Genomic DNA, 18,224 nt, shown 5'->3' on the forward strand with positions numbered 1-18,224 from the left:
GCGGGGGCGGCGCGGCGGCGGCGCGTCGTCGATGTACAGGTCGCCGTCCTCGTAGTCGTAGGTGGCCGACACTAGACACTAGACACTAGACACTAGCTACACTCACCGGCGGCGTGGGTCACGTGCGGGCGGCGCGGCGCGCGCGGCGGGCGGCGGCGGCGCGTCGTCGATGTACAGGTCGCCGTCCTCGTAGTCGTAGGTGGCCGACACTAGACACTAGACACTAGACACTAGCTACACTCACCGGCGGCGTGGGTCACGTGCGGGCGGCGCGGCGCGCGCGGCGGGCGGCGGCGGCGCGTCGTCGATGTACAGGTCGCCGTCCTCGTAGTCGTAGGTGGCCGACACTAGACACTAGACACTAGACACTAGACACTAGCTACACTCACCGGCGGCGTGGGTCACGTGCGGGGCGGCGCGGCGCGCGCGGCGGCGCGGCGGCGGCGCGTCGTCGATGTACAGGTCGCCGTCCTCGTAGTCGTAGGTGGCCGACACTAGACACTAGACACTAGACACTAGACACTAGCTACACTCACCGGCGGCGTGGGTCACGTGCGGGCGGCGCGGCGCGCGCGGCGGGCGGCGGCGGCGCGTCGTCGATGTACAGGTCGCCGTCCTCGTAGTCGTAGGTGGCCGACACTAGACACTAGACACTAGACACTAGCTACACTCACCGGCGGCGTGGGGCACGTGCGGGCGGCGCGGCGCGCGCGGCGGGCGGCGGCGGCGCGGCGGCGGCGCGTCGTCGATGTACAGGTCGCCGTCCTCGTAGTCGTAGGTGGCCGACACTAGACACTAGACACTAGACACTAGCTACACTCACCGGCGGCGTGGGTCACGTGCGGGGGCGCGGCGCGCGCGGGGGGGGGCGGGGGGGCGGCGGCGGCGCGTCGTCGATGTACAGGTCGCCGTCCTCGTAGTCGTAGGTGGCCGACACTAGACACTAGACACTAGACACTAGCTACACTCACCGGCGGCGTGGGTCACGTGCGGGCGGCGCGGCGCGCGCGGCGGGCGGCGGCGGCGCGGCGGCGGCGCGTCGTCGATGTACAGGTCGCCGTCCTCGTAGTCGTAGGTGGCCGACACTAGACACTAGACACTAGACACTAGCTACACTCACCGGCGGCGTGGGGCACGTGCGGGCGGCGCGGCGCGCGCGGCGGGCGGCGGCGGCGCGGCGGCGGCGCGTCGTCGATGTACAGGTCGCCGTCCTCGTAGTCGTAGGTGGCCGACACTAGACACTAGACACTAGACACTAGCTACACTCACCGGCGGCGTGGGTCACGTGCGGGCGCGCGGCGCGCGCGCGCGCGGCGGCGGCGGCGGCGCGTCGTCGATGTACAGGTCGCCGTCCTCGTAGTCGTAGGTGGCCGACACTAGACACTAGACACTAGACACTAGACACTACACTACACTCACCGGCGCGCGTGGGGCACGTGCGGGCGGCGGCGGCGCGCGCGGCGGGCGCGCGCGGCGCGGCGGCGGCGCGTCGTCGATGTACAGGTCGCCGTCCTCGTAGTCGTAGGTGGCCGACACTAGACACTAGACACTAGACACTAGCTACACTCACCGGCGGCGTGGGGCACGTGCGGGCGGCGCGGCGCGCGCGGCGGGCGGCGGCGGCGCGGCGGCGGCGCGTCGTCGATGTACAGGTCGCCGTCCTCGTAGTCGTAGGTGGCCGACACTAGACACTAGACACTAGACACTAGCTACACTCACCGGCGGCGTGGGGCACGTGCGGGCGGCGCGGCGCGCGCGGCGGGCGGCGGCGGCGCGGCGGCGGCGCGTCGTCGATGTACAGGTCGCCGTCCTCGTAGTCGTAGGTGGCCGACACTAGACACTAGACACTAGACACTAGCTACACTCACCGGCGGCGTGGGGCACGTGCGGGCGGCGCGGCGCGCGCGGCGGGCGGCGGCGGCGCGGCGGCGGCGCGTCGTCGATGTACAGGTCGCCGTCCTCGTAGTCGTAGGTGGCCGACACTAGACACTAGACACTAGACACTAGCTACACTCACCGGCGGCGTGGGGCACGTGCGGGCGGCGCGGCGCGCGCGGCGGGCGGCGGCGGCGCGGCGGCGGCGCGTCGTCGATGTACAGGTCGCCGTCCTCGTAGTCGTAGGTGGCCGACACGCGGCGCCGCGCCGGTCTCTCGGAGCGCCGCACGCCGGCCGCGGCCCCCGCACCTGCGGCGCCACTCGACGGGGGCTCCGCCGCCGGCTTCTGCTCTTCTATTACCTGCGGTTACAGCGCGTGGATAATGGCTACGGATTATGACTTCCCGATTATTAACAAACGAGCGAACATAACCTATCTCCGAATTTAATTTGATCTCTTCGTAAAGTGCAGTATATCCCTATTAACTGCCTGTTACTCATAGGTTCTTTAGCGGGCGTGAATCGTCATTCACGCAAGAAAAAATTGGCATATAAATGCAGATAAGGGAATGAGAAACAACGCGCGTCCTTCGATCGTACGTGTTTATGACATCTGACTACGAAACAAAGACATACTTATAATATAAAATATACGCGCTATAAATGATGCGATTCGAGATGCGGAAGACGCAGCTATAGAGCTCAAAGTGAGTCTCTCACTTTGCAGTTGATTTACTCCTTTTAGAAAGCAGGCAGAGTACATCAAACTCCGACTGGATTCAAACCCTCCAATTCATTTGTCAAATAATAAATCATCTAAAACTCCACAATAAAAAGCATTTGCATTTGCCAACCATGTTGCCTTAGTATTCAAACCTATTGAAGACAAAAACCTTGTCAAATAAGGAATAGTAAATGAGACTCTACATCAGGAATAGCAAACTGACCTTCCGCTAAAACTAACGACACCGCAAGAAATAGGAATACTAATTCAAAAAATGAAAGACAAAAAGCACCAGGTTATGACCTGATTCACAAGTACGTACTTAAAGAACTACCACGCAAAGGAGAATACCTTACTACACTATTCAACAGTGTAGTAAGGTATTCTCCTTTATAATTATGACAATTGGACACTACCCGGCTCTATGGTAAGTCTCTCAACTTGTCATGATAACTAAATTGGGTAAATCACCACCCTATGACATCACATCCTATCGACCAATTAGCCTTTTACCTGTGGTGTCAAAACTTTTCGAGAAGGTATTCCTAGAACGTTTGGCACAAAGTCTCTCTAAAAAATTGGTAATTCCTGACCACCAATTTGGTTTCAGAAAGAAACAATAGAGCAAGTTCATAGAGTGTGTAAGGTTGTTCGAGATGCGTTTGAGCGTAAAGAGTATTGCACCGTAGCATTTGTAGACGTACAGCAAGCATTAGATTAAGTCTGGCATGAAGGCTTACTCTACAAAATCAAGAACCTCCTCCCATATACTCCATATAGGTTAAGTCTTATCTTAGAGAAAGGATTTTCCAAGTAAAGAAGAATGCGTACACCACTGCATTTTACGAAATTATGGCTGGGGTGCCACAAGGCTTTGTACTTGGCCCACTACTATATAGTATCTTCACATCAGATCTTCCAGAAAAGCAGGAACAACCGTAGCCACTTTAGCAGATGATAGGGTTATCTTAGCTTATAGTAAGAATCAAGTGGAAGCTACAAAACTGTTATAAAACGCTCTCACAAAGATTGGTCTATGGTTAAGGCAATGTAAAATTAATTTATCGCCTCAAAATTAGTCCACATAACTTTTACGCTCAGAAAAGGCGGGACTTTTATTGGCAGGTAGCTGATGTAATATGGAGTAACTTAGGCCACTTTTATTTTAGAAAAAGTTTAGTTTAAGTTTTAAGTCGCGGGAACAGCTAGTTATACGTATAAATAATGACCGCGTCAAATTTAAAACAGTATAAATCTATTTATAGTCTGGAAGACTTGAAGAAGATGGCATGATGTATAAAAAAAACAATAATGCGCTATCTGCAAAAAAGTATTATAGTTCACAAAATTGCGCGAGCAGACGGTACGCGCGCTGTGTCTCGTTCTCTTTGAGTACATTTACATACACTTTTTCTTGCTTAATCTAATACAATACTTTTTTACTTAAAAAGAACTACTCACATAATTATTGTTGGCGTACTGCTGAGCAATGGCGGCGTCGTACGACGGCAGCTGGTTGTGATAACTGCCGTTCATATCTTGGACAGGCACATTGCTATAACTTGCCGTCTGCTGTAAAAAGACGCAACATTTTAGCATTCCCTAGATTCACCGTACGGATGTCGGATTCAACGTATGACAGAGAAGGAAACTCCGAGCAGTTCCTGGCACTTGTGACCTGAGTGTAGGTGTAAAGGGCATCTTGCCGACGTACCTTAACACTCACCTTCACCGCTCGTGTTTCGTGTTCTCCCTGCCCAGGCAAGTCTGGTAAGAGCCTGCCTGTGCAGCTTTAGATACACATTCTAGTATAGAACTTACTGTAATTCTAGACAGACAGAGATCTTTTAGAAGATCATAGAGAGATTTCGCTAATAATAATCATAATAAACTTTTTATTGTGCACAGAAGATATACAATAAGAAAAATATTAAATAGAAAATTAATAACAAAAGGCGTATAATATAGCTAGAAGCAATTTATTTCTACCCGGGGATTCGTCGAATTTGTGTTTGTTAAATTTAGTACTTGACGAATTTTCTACTCATCTTCCCCTAAACCTATTAGTTACAGTTTCGTGTAGCACTGGAACTTATTAGAACGTATCTCCCGCGTTAAGCAGGGTCTTACAGAACAGCGAAGAATATAGTAAGGTATACGAAACTATCTCACTCTATTGTCCCAAATTTGAATTTAAAATTAATATGTATTATTGTAAACATGTACATTTATTTGAAAAGAATATAAGCTGAGTTTCTTGTCATTTCTTCTCACCTGGAAATCATTCCAAACTCACGATATATTTGACATATTATAACAGTCTGTAATAATAGACTTACATGAATAAAGCTATATTTATTTTTTTAATTCCATACCTGATGTACGGTCTGCGGTAGTTGGGCCTCTTCATACCGCTGATAGGAGTCTACGTAGGAGACGTCTGCTGGTTGGTACCCGTAGTCGGGTTGGTACGAACCAGGCTTCGCTGCTTCTGAATACTGATAGTCTTGCTGCACATCCTCTGCTGAATACATACCTGTTGGAGACACATTTATTTCTACCGAGAAAAAGTGTATTGTTAGTAATGTGAACTAATAACCTCATTATTAGCAATCATTAGATTATCCTCCATGCCCCCTGGAAACCATTGTGGTAAATTACCATTTGCCTAGATGGGCTAAATGACCTGACGTCATGATCATTTTAACATACTCCAGTAGTGCTCCACCTGCGAACCGTGGGTGCATCATTCCATTATCATCCAATCCAACAATCCTCTACCCTTTCTACATTGAGATCAACGGCTGATCCAGGGGGGTCATGGGGGTGGCCCATTCCAATTACAATCATGCAGAAAACAACTCACCAGGTCCATAATTCAACTCCTGTCCTTCTATCCTCATATTGGCCTGTAGATTTTCGTTTGTGAACAATATCTGCTCCTCATGGTAATCACCGATATCCTTCTTGGATATTGTCCATTGATGGATGGGTTTCAGAGTGGGCCGGTCAGCCCTGATGAGGTGGGATTTGAGGATGGAATGCTCGGGCACACTGTAAGGTGGAGGCTCTTCTCGTGATGATGAGGGGGAATTACTGCAACAAAATGTTTCTTCTTATAATCAGAACCACAAATAAAAAAAAATTACGGTCTCAGTGGTCTAGCGGTCTAGCACACCGCTTCCGATGAAGTGATTTATTTATTTATTTTATTTTATTTATTTATTTAATGAAGAATATAAACTTACAGCTAATTGCCAACACGTTTATATTTTAAAACTATTTTACTACTTAAACTATACAATGATAAAAATATTCTTATTTTATTTATTATGGAAGGCAAGGCTTCTGTGTATACGTCAGCATCTTGGATCTTACCTAAAAATAAATTTAATAATTGCAATGCTCTCATAATGGGAGAATTGTTAGCGTGGCTTGGCTTGTGATAGCGGTAGAGGTTTCGATTCCTCGCACGGTACAAACATTCATGAGTATGATTGTTGGTATCAGTCTGGGAGTTTTCTGTGTATATAATGGTTGTATAAAAAAATGTATTTAAGTATTTATATCAGATGTCTAGTACCTAGTAGTAATAGTATAACACCATATGAATTTTAAGTAAATGACAAACGTCCATGGCAATACTTTCACATGCACGGGTTTTTTATTTAATGTAAGACATAGTCCTAGATAATACACAGTGTAGTCTTTTAAAAAAAAAATCAGATGAGTTTCTTACCAGTTCTCAATTTAATCTTTATAGTGAACTTACAATATTAACAAAAAAAAAATAGGTAGGGAAATAATATGAACAAAAAAAAAGTTACGTTCATAAGCAGCTAAAATGTCCTATACCAATAAATTATTTTAAAAATGCCATAATATAAAATAAAAATACCATTTTATACCGAAAATACCAAGTTACGTCTAAATCGGTCAAGCTGTTTCAGAGACAAACATTTTATAAACCACAAAATGTACTCCAACTTGAGGAAAAAATATTATATTATTATAAGTAATTACTCACTTTAACTTGATCTTCAGAATATTCTTTTTATCTTGCCTCTCAACATAACCGTTTGCATCTTGATAACCTTGCTCCCCGTAGTTTTGAAACTGGAATTTCTCTGTCAACACCACCTCTTTCCCTTCAACCACATACTTCTCGGGCAAGCCATTTGTGTACTTAACATCTTGCGGGACAAACCTACTGTCGTTGTATACATCGAATTTCTCTGGGTACACTTTATCATCAGGGAACTCTCCATTATGCGCCATATGCATTATAGGTTTGGGAAGTGTGAGTTTGAGTGATTTTTTTGATGAACTCTGTTGCTTATTCGAGTGAGATTTCTTCGGTGATGTGTGATTCTTCACTTTGACATCCTGTAATTTTTTTATTCACTAATAAATGATAGTTCAAAAGGCGGACTTAACGCTATAGGCATTCTATGTATTATTATTTTACTATATATTAAATTTGATGATCAAATTCCGACCGTTATAATATGACTGTAAACAGCCATATTGCGACACGTGTTTCGCATCTGAACGAGGCATCATTATCCATTGCATAGAGTTCATATAGCTCTGAAGTCTAGTGTCGACTGATCAGCTACCTAGGAGGCTGCGGGAGTTCGCGCATTAGTGGCACCGGAGGCGGAGCGAGTACGAGAGGACTGCTGGTGGTACGCGTTCAAGAAGGAAGGACACCGCTGAAGACGGAGAGCTGCCCGGCACCGAAGCTGTCGACGTTTCATCCGCTGCCCCAGAAGGGGGAGAGTGCGACAGAGGGGACAGGAGTTTTTCAGCGCGCATTCCCCGTAGATTCGGCTAGTATAACCGAGAGGTTGGAATGGCCATGGGTTGGTGGAGGGTTGATCGGCTACCAATTTTTTTTTATTGAGGGTTTTGGGGTATTGTCAGGAGTTAAGACCTGAAGCACTGTGACCTACATAGATCTATTGTGCTCTCCCTTAAACTATACCTTCTACCGAAACTTCAGCAACCAAACATGGATTTTATATATAATAACAACCCAAATTATAAAACTAATGTGTAACAAAGACTATAATAAATTCGTAGTGTATTTTCAATCTTACACACTTGTAATAAGTCTTACTTTATCTTTATTAGCGGCGCTAAGAGATCTCTTTTCCAATGTGCGGAGCTCCTTGCACAGTTCACGGACCAGCTGCCCTGAGTTCAGACATTTGGGTACGTTGTCGCGTTTCGCCGTGTCCGTCTGAAAATGACACGTATTTTATGAGAACGCAGGGTACAAATTTCTATGTACATGCATGTATCATAATGTAAAAAACCTTTTTCTTTTTGATACTTTTTTTTTTTGATACTTTTGTCCCTTAATACAAATAGGATTATAGATATTTCTTTCATTTTATACTTTTTTGTTTGTTAAAAAAAAACATGTTTTAGAGTACACTGAGACTTAGAGTACCTAAAACATGTTCTTTCTCATTAGTGGAATTATGAATTTTTTTCATTAGTGAAATATTATGGTGTATTTCATGTTTAGTAAATAATCAAAATCATTACATACATACATACAAATTTTGTTTTACAATGTAAAGTACCAACAATTATTAATATTATACAATATTATTTCATATGTATATTAGTCTATAAGGCATTTATCCGACGACCTCGGTGGTCTAGCAATCTAGCACACCGCTTTACGACCAATGGTAGCGGGTTCGATTTCTCGCACGGCACAAACATTTGTATTCATGGGTATGATTGTTTGTATCGGTCTGGGTGTTTTCTATGTATATGTATCAGTTGTCTAGTACCCATAACACAAGCTAGCTTAGCTTGGGTCTAGATGGCGCTGTGTGAATTGTCCTGAGATTATTAATTATATGGGCCTAATAGCCTGAAATCTTATATATAAAATTCTCGTGTCACAGTTTTCGTTCTCATAGTCCTCCAAACGCCTTGACCGATTCTCATGTGTGTTCAATTTTGTGAGTGTATTGAGTAGGTCTGAGAATCGGCGAACATCTATTTTTCATCCCCCTAAATGTTAAAGATAGTCCACCTCTAATTTTTTTTTTATATTAAGGCAAAACAACGTTTGCTGGGACAGCTAGTATATATATAAATATAACTTTCCTCGTGTGTATAACAATAAAGTTTATTACTCACGCTTTTTAACGCATGCCACTCCTTTAATGCATTTGCTAACAATTTCACTCCGCGCAATAACAACGGTGGAATCTGTAACGGCGCTGGCTGTATCACACTCTCGCTTAGCGTAAAATCTTCATCCTGAAAACAAAACAGGGTGGCATCATTAGTAATTTTATCGTTATTATAGTTTGGATTCTACATATAACAAGAATATATAAAAATTTGCAGGGTTAATATACTGGACATTATATTTATTACTAGCCATTCCCGCGACTTTGTCCGCGTAGAATTTAACTTTATTTTTCTAAAATAAAAGTAGCTTAAGTTACTCCTTATTAGATCACCTGCCAAAAAAAGTCCCATCAAAATCGGTCCAGCCATTTCAGAGATGAGCCGGAACAAACAGACAGACAGTGTCAACCAAAAATTGTAAAAAATGTTATTTTGGTGTTTTTTTATATTCATATGCATGTAGTAAAAAACCGTTATTTCAAAATTACAAACAAACACTTCAATTTTATTTATATGTATTAATATGTAATATTATATTATCTGTGGTATAGATAAGGAATAGGTAGGTACAGTTGGCTTCTGGGACAGTACTATATGAATTAGCAAAACAAATAAATGATTTGATTTGAGATGAGATGAGATGAGATGAGATGCAAGGTTACCTGTGTCTCCTCATTGTGCCGCCGCAGCATGGTGAGAAGATGTGCGCCGGCGTACCAGTGCATGGCCTCGAACAGCGGGTACCGGAACATCGTAGGCGTCTCCACGCGCCGCTCGATCTCGTACACCCTAGCACCAGACAGACACACCATCAAGATTTTAAATATATATATTTTTATGTAACTGTAAGTGCAAACCACGTATGGCATGACGGTCTAGCGGTTTAGTCCACTGCCTAACTTCCGATGGTCGCGAGTTCGATTTCTAGCTCGGTGCAATACGTATTAATAGGTTCTAGGTCTTCTAGGTTGTCAGTAAGAGATTGCATTTAGCGATAAGACCGCCTTTTGTTATTATTTTACTATTTACTGTATTTTCTCATTATTTTATGTGTACACAATAAAGAGTTTTATTATTATTATTATTATTATTTACATAAATAAAAGGAACTTTAACTTAAAAAAAATACATTTAATAACAACTCCTAAGAACTCACTGCAGCTGCATTTCTATGGCATACGAGTGTAGGAAGTTCCCGCCAAACACCAGCGAGTCGCACGGCGTGAGCACCGCGTGGATCCACCCTGAGGGTATGAACAGCGTCTGTCCAGCCAGCAGTTCCGCCGTGCCGTACCACTCCACCTGACACCAACATTAATAATAATATACATTTGTAACTCACTTGCTCGTAAAGAGGATCTAATTTCAAAGGTTTTCGATATATCAAGCAGTGAGACAAAATAGTGAAGTTATATTTTTTTTTATGGATGATAATGGAATGGTGCACCCGCCTGCGCGAACGGTATACACTGGCGGGACACCAGTTGAGGATGATAAGATGAGCATCAGGTCAGAGTAGTTAGCCCATCGTGACAAATTCATCAGGAATTTATCACGATGATCTCCAGGGGAAACCGGGGGGATCTTATTAATATTATAAACGCGAAAGTTTGTGAATACGAATGGATGTTTGTTACTCTTTCACGCAAAAACTACAAAACGGTTTATAATGAAATAGAAATAGAAATAATCTTTATACAAATAAACTCATTACAAGCACTTTTGAATAGTCATATTTTGATTCTACCACTAATTCGGAATGCAGATTCACCACAAGAAGAACGAGGAAGAAACTTGTGTGTTGCTCTTTTTAATAGATGTTTTTTTTTAGATAAATATTTACAGTATAACAAGTAAGAGGCATGCGATAATCAACATAGAAATCGCTACGTACTCATTATTAGTGTAATTATATAATATTGTCAGTGCTATGGATTTAAAGTTTTTCTATAAAAACATTATTATCGTTAACGAATTCTTCAATTTTTCAATTTAAAACTTTGTAGTAATATAGCTTATACATCAGAATAACATATAGGCTACAAATTTCACGTAACCGCGGGCACAGCTAGTATATTAGTAAAGATCTAAATTTGCATACCATATCTCCAAAGAACCGCTCATTTTGGTTGTTGGCGGCGCTCCACTGCTGGTATAAGGCAAGATTGGTGGCCGTCGGAGGTACCAAGTAGAATATCTGAATAAATAGAAAAATGGATGAATGGATGGTGTGGTATATAAGCAGAGCTATTATGGGATATAAATTATAGTGAAATCTAACCCGCGACCATCGGAATTAAAGTAGTGTGCTAAGTCATTGGTCCACCGAGGCGGTAAAAAAATAATAGAGTAAGATTAAACAAATTAAATCAAAAATAATTTATTCATGTAGGACATTTTAGTCGCTTATGAATGTCAAGTTTTTTGTATTGAGAATTTCTCTCTATAGTTTAGTTCAGTATACAGATTCAATTGAGAAGAACTGGCATGTAACTTCATAGATCTTTTTCAAAGCCAATTTATTTACATTATGCATTTATATAGGTGTATATGTCCAACGTGAAATGAAAATCCCGTGTATGAATAACTATTGGTATGCACTTTATGTACGAGACTTAAAAACTATTTCGTATTTATTTTGAATTTGTTTTAAGAATAAAAATATTATTAGAAAGATTAGAAAATAGCATTATCGCGTTTTTATTTATCTCCACAATTTTAACTATGTTGTACATAGTTTTTGGTCCTTCGAGCCGGATTTGCGGCTTTCATGCCTCGTACACCTTTGTCATAATATCAGGTCGTTCAACAAGTGGCAGGCTTGTTATACCTTCCGGCCGTGCAGCACGTGGTACCAGACGGTGGTGCCGCCGAAGTCAACGTGGAAGTCCGTGTAGGAGCCGGCCGCGGACATGAGGCAGTACTTCTGCACGGCGGGGCGCGGGCGCTCCCCGGCCGCCTCGGGCCACGCGCGCTCCGCCCAGTCCAGCCGCCGCGCCAGCCCCGGGGGCTCCACCAGCGGCGCCAGGCTGACACAGTACACATCACCATCAGTCATCGGAGTAGGTACACCTATTTTATGTACTTACCATATGATATAATAATATGGACATTCCTTAAGGCGTAAATTTTCTATTATTTTTACAGAGAGATAAAACAACAAGGTACATTCGGTAAACGAATGAATTGGCTTTTTCAAATCAAACAAAATCAAAATATGTTTATTCATGTAGGTCTATTACAGACTCATATGATATGTCAAGAATAAGAGCTGACAGCTCTTATTCTTTTCAAATTAGACATATATTATTACAAAAATACAGATTATTTTTAACTTCAATTAGAGAGAATAATGTGACCATCATCATACACTATTGCAATTTTGTCAAAAGGATATAGTCTAATTAGTGACTGTAACCCAACAGACCAGTCTCCTTAGGTAGCACCAATTTATGAATTCTTCATGGATGTGCTGTTAATTGGAATAGCAAAAAAAACAGCATTGAAAAGAATATGAGCTGAGTTTCTTGTCAGTTCTTCTTAACTCAAAGGCACTCCAAGTTGATGGTAGATTTGACATATCGTAAGAGTCGGTAATAGACCTACATGAATAAAGATATTTTGAATTTGAACATGTGATACATTGGTGATACTCACTTGGTGTCTGAGAACTCCAAACTGAGGACATTGAGAGCTTTGTCGTCGCGGTGTTCTGGTGGGGTCTCGAAGTAATCGACGAAATCACCCAAGGGCATCCGTAATGTGGACTGTTTGCGTACATCTATCACCTCAACCTGTTTATTATATAATAAATGAAGTTTTATTTTTTAAACATTCGTTTTTAATTGGTCTTATTTAATTATCTATTTTAAATAACATCTATTCAAAAGAGCAAGGTTTATCCTTCTTGTGATGAGTTTTCGGAATGAGTGGTAGAATAAAATGATTGTATTGAGTTTATTTAAGTAAAGCTTATTTCTATTTCTTAACAGAAATCATTTTATGGACAATAAAGGTTTCTCCACGTTTTTTTTATTTTACTACCGTCACTAGATCGTCCGATCACTGTTACTCCAGTCATCTCCTGACTACGCCTAGTGCAACTTAGATGAAACGTCGAGGGTCAAGGGATAGGTAAATATCCTTATTTACCATAAAATAATTTGTGTAAAAAAACCCAGATAACGATCTAAATTATATTCTATTTAATATTGTCAGGAGCTAAAACCTGTAGCAGTGCGACCTGCGTAAAGATATTGTGCTCCCTTTTTCAGAGTTTGCTATCAAGTAATCGTCAGTAACAATAATTTAAGAATAGAATAGAATAGAATAGAAAATCATTAATTCAATAAACTTAATTTAAGCACTTTTGAATAGTCAAATTTTTTTTATTTATGTCTACCGCTCATTCGGAAAGCTGTCTCATCACAAGAAGAATAAGGAAGAATATTGTGTGTTACTCTTTTAAATAATCTTTGTAAGTTCACATTTTACAAGTCGAAACGTGTGAATACAAACTACCAACCAGCACTAATTCCTTTAGGCTCAAATATAACAATTAAATATAAATACTATAATATATATATATATATATAAATACAACAATAAGTTTAAATCAGTCGTAGTGATAAGAGCAGACCAGTCCCTACAAGCAGCACTCGTTCATGAGTATGACGGATGAGCCAGCCATCACTGCGCTCGACTATATCTTAAGAACCCCAATGACGCAATATAAGAATACTCTTAGGAGCGATGGATTTTGTCTCCTCTGGATATACTTTCCATATTTCGTGTATTCATGAGTGGGCTACAACCACATAGGATGTATAGTGAGGTTTCCTGATCCTAATTTGTTTAGCTGTTTGTTTTGCTATTACCTTTCATTTAAAGGACAAACTATACCAGAAAGTTGTATGGAGTTAGTGAACATTACCTCTAATTGTGCACCACAGAATCGAAGCACAGATCTCACGGTAAACGTAGCTGGGTTGGGAACCTTCAAGTCCAATCCCTCGGGAGTACTAAATATGACCGGTTTGGTAAATCCGTCGTCTCTGATAAACTCCTCAGTGAACTGATGTGATCGGAGTCGTTGTAAAGCAGCTTGTGACGGACGTAAAGGTCGCGCGGACAAAGCCCGGACCCAGGCTGGTGTCCCAACTTGAGATGGGTGACTCTCCGCTCCGATCTCATACCGATCAGCTCTGTGGTTATTCGTTGGAATTTTTACTGGAACATACAATAAAAAATATATTCATTCAAATATAATAACAGTAAAGTAAAATGAGACAGTTTCTTCACTGGAGGTACAGTTGTCTCCCGTCATCAGACTCCCACAAGAAATCTGTTAAAGACTTATGAGCCGATTACAAAATATAAATATGAAAAAAATAAAATGTGAATAATAAAAAAAATTAAAAATCATTCATTTATGTCGAGCATGTTTAAGCCACTTATGAACATCAAGTATTTTGTATTGATATTGTTTCCCTACCGCCCAATTCAATATTGATCCAATTGAGAAGAAAAATATAAAATTATATATCAAATTAGATAATACAAAAAATCAAATATATGTCTGCTTATGAACATCAAGTTTTATATATCGATATTTTTTCCCTACTATTCAATTCAATATACAGTTTCAATTGATTAGAAAGATATAAAATGTGATATAAGTTAGTAAAATATATTTATTATTTATTGAACTTGAATTTGAGATATTAATAATGACTTCATTCAGAAAACTAAACAAATAAATTTAATAATAAAAGGCATAGGAGGTGATTTTTTTTATGGATGTGCTCTGCGCTAGGTGTTTACGTTGGCGGGGCACCAGATGAGGTTGATAAGATGAGCATGAGGTCAGGTCAACTCAGTCACATAGTGGTAAATTCACCATGAATTTATCACAATAGTTTCATACATTTATACCATAAAGTATAAATATACAGTACATATATTTATATGGAAATATATTGTGTTAAGTTTGATTAAAGTCTATTATATTTCTAGTTCTATCAAACAAAAATCATCCACACTCTATTTAATAGTAAATATTGATGCAATACTCACATACAGAAGGTCCATATGTCTGTGCACATTTAGGGCAATGATACTTATCAATGTCATCAGAGTGGTATATCTTAACATCCACACAGCTGAAACAGAGGATAAAATATATAATTATAATTAGTTACCTCACACAAACTACAGGTCATGGAAAAGTATACTTAAAATTATTATTTAATAGCATGTTTGTAATAGTCTCATCTCTAAACACAGAACGAGGTAAATGAGAAGCTAAATGCAGATAATCATACATACATATACAATACATACATATAAATAAAATTGGAGTGTCTGTTTGTAATATTGAAATAACCGTTTTTTACTACATGCATAATTATAAATACGGTACATTTAAAAAAAAAAACACTTTTTACAATCTTTGTCTGTCTGTCAGTCTGTTCGTTCCAGCTAATCTCTGAAATGGCTGGACCTATTTTAACGGGACTTTTTTTGGCAGGTAGCTAATGTAATAAGGAGTAACTTAGGCTACTTTTATTTAAAAAAATAAAGTATAATTCCACACGAACGAAGTCGCGGGAACAGCTAGTAAATAATAATATTTAGTTTTCTCACACCTGGCCATAACAACTTAGCTTTAAAACTACTAGATACATATAACTATCCATCTAGACTAAAAAGGGCTCGCATTGCCAACATCTGAAAAAAAAAAATGAGATGGCACCTCACTGGATGTGCCTCATCTCCAAATGCCCATAACACCACACAATCTGATTATAGCCGGAAGGGCTTATTGCAGATAGAAAAGAAATTAATATGAAAAGAAAAAAAAAAGTGTTCTCACACAAACTACAGGTCATGGAAAAATATACTCAAAAGTTAATAACACTTTTGAGTATAGAAGACACTTTTGAAAGACGAAGAGACGAGACCTACAAACATGCTATTAAATATAGCATATTTGTAGGTCTCGTCTCTACACATACAGCGGCCTAGATGAGACACTAAATGTGTAGAATAGAGTCCAAATTACAACAGCATGTATGTACATCACTCCATCGTTTATCACAAAAAATAATAATAAATCTATTCATTGCCAATAGTAATACAGTTATAAAATGTAGGATTGAATGATTGAAAACGCTGCTACATTTCAAGAAGTTCAGATATCTCTACTGTATCTTGAAAGTGAAGGCAGATTAACTTATGAATTTACTGAGCATGGAGGTATGAACTCATAGTCCTCGAACAAATCCTGAGAGTGACTACGTTCATAGCAAGATAATGTGTTATGTTGTTCATGTATACAGAGATCAGATGGGCAATTAGCTTACCACTTAATTACATAGAAATATTAATACCCCTGTACACTACACACAACCCCATCGAGTCTCCAAACAAGCAGAACTTGTGTTATGAGTACTAGACATCTGATATCCTTTTTTTGTAAATACATATTAAACATTGAAAATATATAGACCAGTGCAAACATTCATACTCATAAATATTATAGAGTGTGAGGAATAGAACTGGTGACCATCAGAAGTAAATTCACTTGCTAAACTGCAACACCACTAAAGCCAAAACTACCACTAAAATCAAAAGAACTACTCATTTACAGATATTATTAAGTTGCCATATTACGATAAAACAGGAATTAGTTCAAAATAGTACAATTATTAAAAAATCTATTCATGAATAACAAGATTATTATTTTGAACTACTATTACAATTAAAAATTAAATATCCCAATATATAAGCGATGAAGATCACAGATCAATGAATACAAAAACCAATATATAAAACTCCTGCTCTGAAACCTAAAGTCTAGTCTGAAAACCAGACATAATAATGTGTCTTAAATACATAAATTTAAAATAATTAAATTAAAATTATATCCATCAATAACAGACATTTCTTTGTTTTTAAATATTGTGAACTAAAAATGCAGGGCTAATTATATATTATATCATTCGTTGTGTAAACATAATAAATTTGTTATAATAAAAACATAGGCACGTGGTTTCACTTCAATACGATAATCAATTTGTTTTTTTTATGAAATTAAAACTACAGATTGTACTTATGTACTTTATTCAGGTATTAATTACATTAAATAATTTAATGCAAATGGTGGTAGAAAATAATTTTATGTATCTACTTTGATTTGATATTTCTTATTTGAATGTGGTATCGAGGCGAGACCATAGAATAACAAAACAAAGAATTTTGAACGGCGCACTTGCTTTATAATATTAACTATGTACAACAATTATGGACACTGTAATAGAGGGGATAATATTATTATTTATTTATTAAAATAGTTTAATAATACGTCCGTTGGTAAATCAAGCATATGAATACAACGTAAATGATAATAATGCAAGAAAACATTCGGCGACAAGAGTATGGCCGAACGGCAGGCTTCTGTCAAACTAAACACCATCTTTTTTAACACACAACGAAGTTATCACACAGAAACTCATATATTTTTCACATTACCTGCCATGAAACCATTCACGGCAGCAGTCACATTCTATCATAAACTGTCCAATATTATATGGTTGACCACACAAACAATAAGTTTCCTTCGATGACGCCATTTTAATGGCGAATAGACTAATTAATAACTTTTTTTTAACCACGTCATTTGGAGGGTGGCCATTGTAAAAAATATAACCAAAACCTAATTAAAATAATTATATTTATAAAAATATTCACGCGATGGTAAATAGAATTATTTGTTATACAATGTACTAAGATAAAATAACTATTGACATGTATGCGTTTTTAAGTCATTACTTTTTATTACGAAAAGTATCCGAGTGTACATATTACCATTTACTGCCATCTAGCGGTAATCAATGTACTTACGTGTTACTACAGTGTTACAAAAAGGATGCTTTTAGCCTTTTAATTTAATCGATATCCGTGATGTCAATAATAAAAACATGTAATATATAAGTATATAACATGTCAATATTAAGAACAAACACAATTTGCAATAATAATACAATAACTTCAGTTTGTTATTGAAATATAATTAAAACAGAAAATATGAAGAGATATATTTTATGTTTTGTTTTAAATCTCATCATGTATTCAATAACTATACACTCAGACTCACCATTGAATACTCGCGGTTTCTATTTTATTTTCTAACAAATAAATACCTTCGTTCCTTCATTAATTGGGAGGAAAGGGATTGTTAGTAATGTGGACTAATAACTTAATTAATGGCAATATTCCATGTCAGGCCCCTTGAAATCCATTGTGATAAATTCGTGGTGACAATGGGTTAATTGATGGAAGTCGACCTTACAGAGGTCTATATTATCTATAATCCCATGTAAAGTCGCCCTCCACGGGGTCTGTCCTGGGAACAATCGTAGTTGACTATTGTATATGTAATATTCTATCCGTGCTATTCCT

The 18,224-nt window shown here is 39.8% G+C and overlaps 1 protein-coding gene across 1 annotated transcript in view; it reads right to left on the minus strand.

Annotated features, from left to right (window-relative positions):
- LOC131842688 (histone lysine demethylase PHF8-like) overlaps positions 1-17,395 on the minus strand; it is a 32,036-nt gene extending 14,641 nt beyond the window's left edge. Inside the window, exons 1-15 of the mRNA XM_059191265.1 lie at positions 17,295-17,395; positions 14,838-14,923; positions 13,696-13,991; positions 12,420-12,556; positions 11,593-11,791; positions 10,864-10,959; positions 9,919-10,064; positions 9,425-9,551; positions 8,766-8,888; positions 7,723-7,845; positions 6,628-6,986; positions 5,467-5,696; positions 4,976-5,136; positions 4,055-4,172; positions 2,012-2,185 (exon numbers count right to left, since the gene is read on the minus strand). Coding sequence (XP_059047248.1) covers positions 2,012-2,185; positions 4,055-4,172; positions 4,976-5,136; positions 5,467-5,696; positions 6,628-6,986; positions 7,723-7,845; positions 8,766-8,888; positions 9,425-9,551; positions 9,919-10,064; positions 10,864-10,959; positions 11,593-11,791; positions 12,420-12,556; positions 13,696-13,991; positions 14,838-14,923; positions 17,295-17,395 — 2,476 coding nt within the window. The remainder of the gene's footprint in view (positions 1-2,011; positions 2,186-4,054; positions 4,173-4,975; positions 5,137-5,466; positions 5,697-6,627; positions 6,987-7,722; positions 7,846-8,765; positions 8,889-9,424; positions 9,552-9,918; positions 10,065-10,863; positions 10,960-11,592; positions 11,792-12,419; positions 12,557-13,695; positions 13,992-14,837; positions 14,924-17,294) is intronic.
- Positions 17,396-18,224: the final 829 nt, after the last annotated feature.

The sequence above is a fragment of the Achroia grisella genome, unplaced genomic scaffold (genome assembly GCF_030625045.1).
Source record: "Achroia grisella isolate CSIRO2021 unplaced genomic scaffold, CSIRO_AGI_Agris_v1 utg241, whole genome shotgun sequence".
Lineage (NCBI taxonomy): Eukaryota > Metazoa > Arthropoda > Insecta > Lepidoptera > Pyralidae > Achroia > Achroia grisella.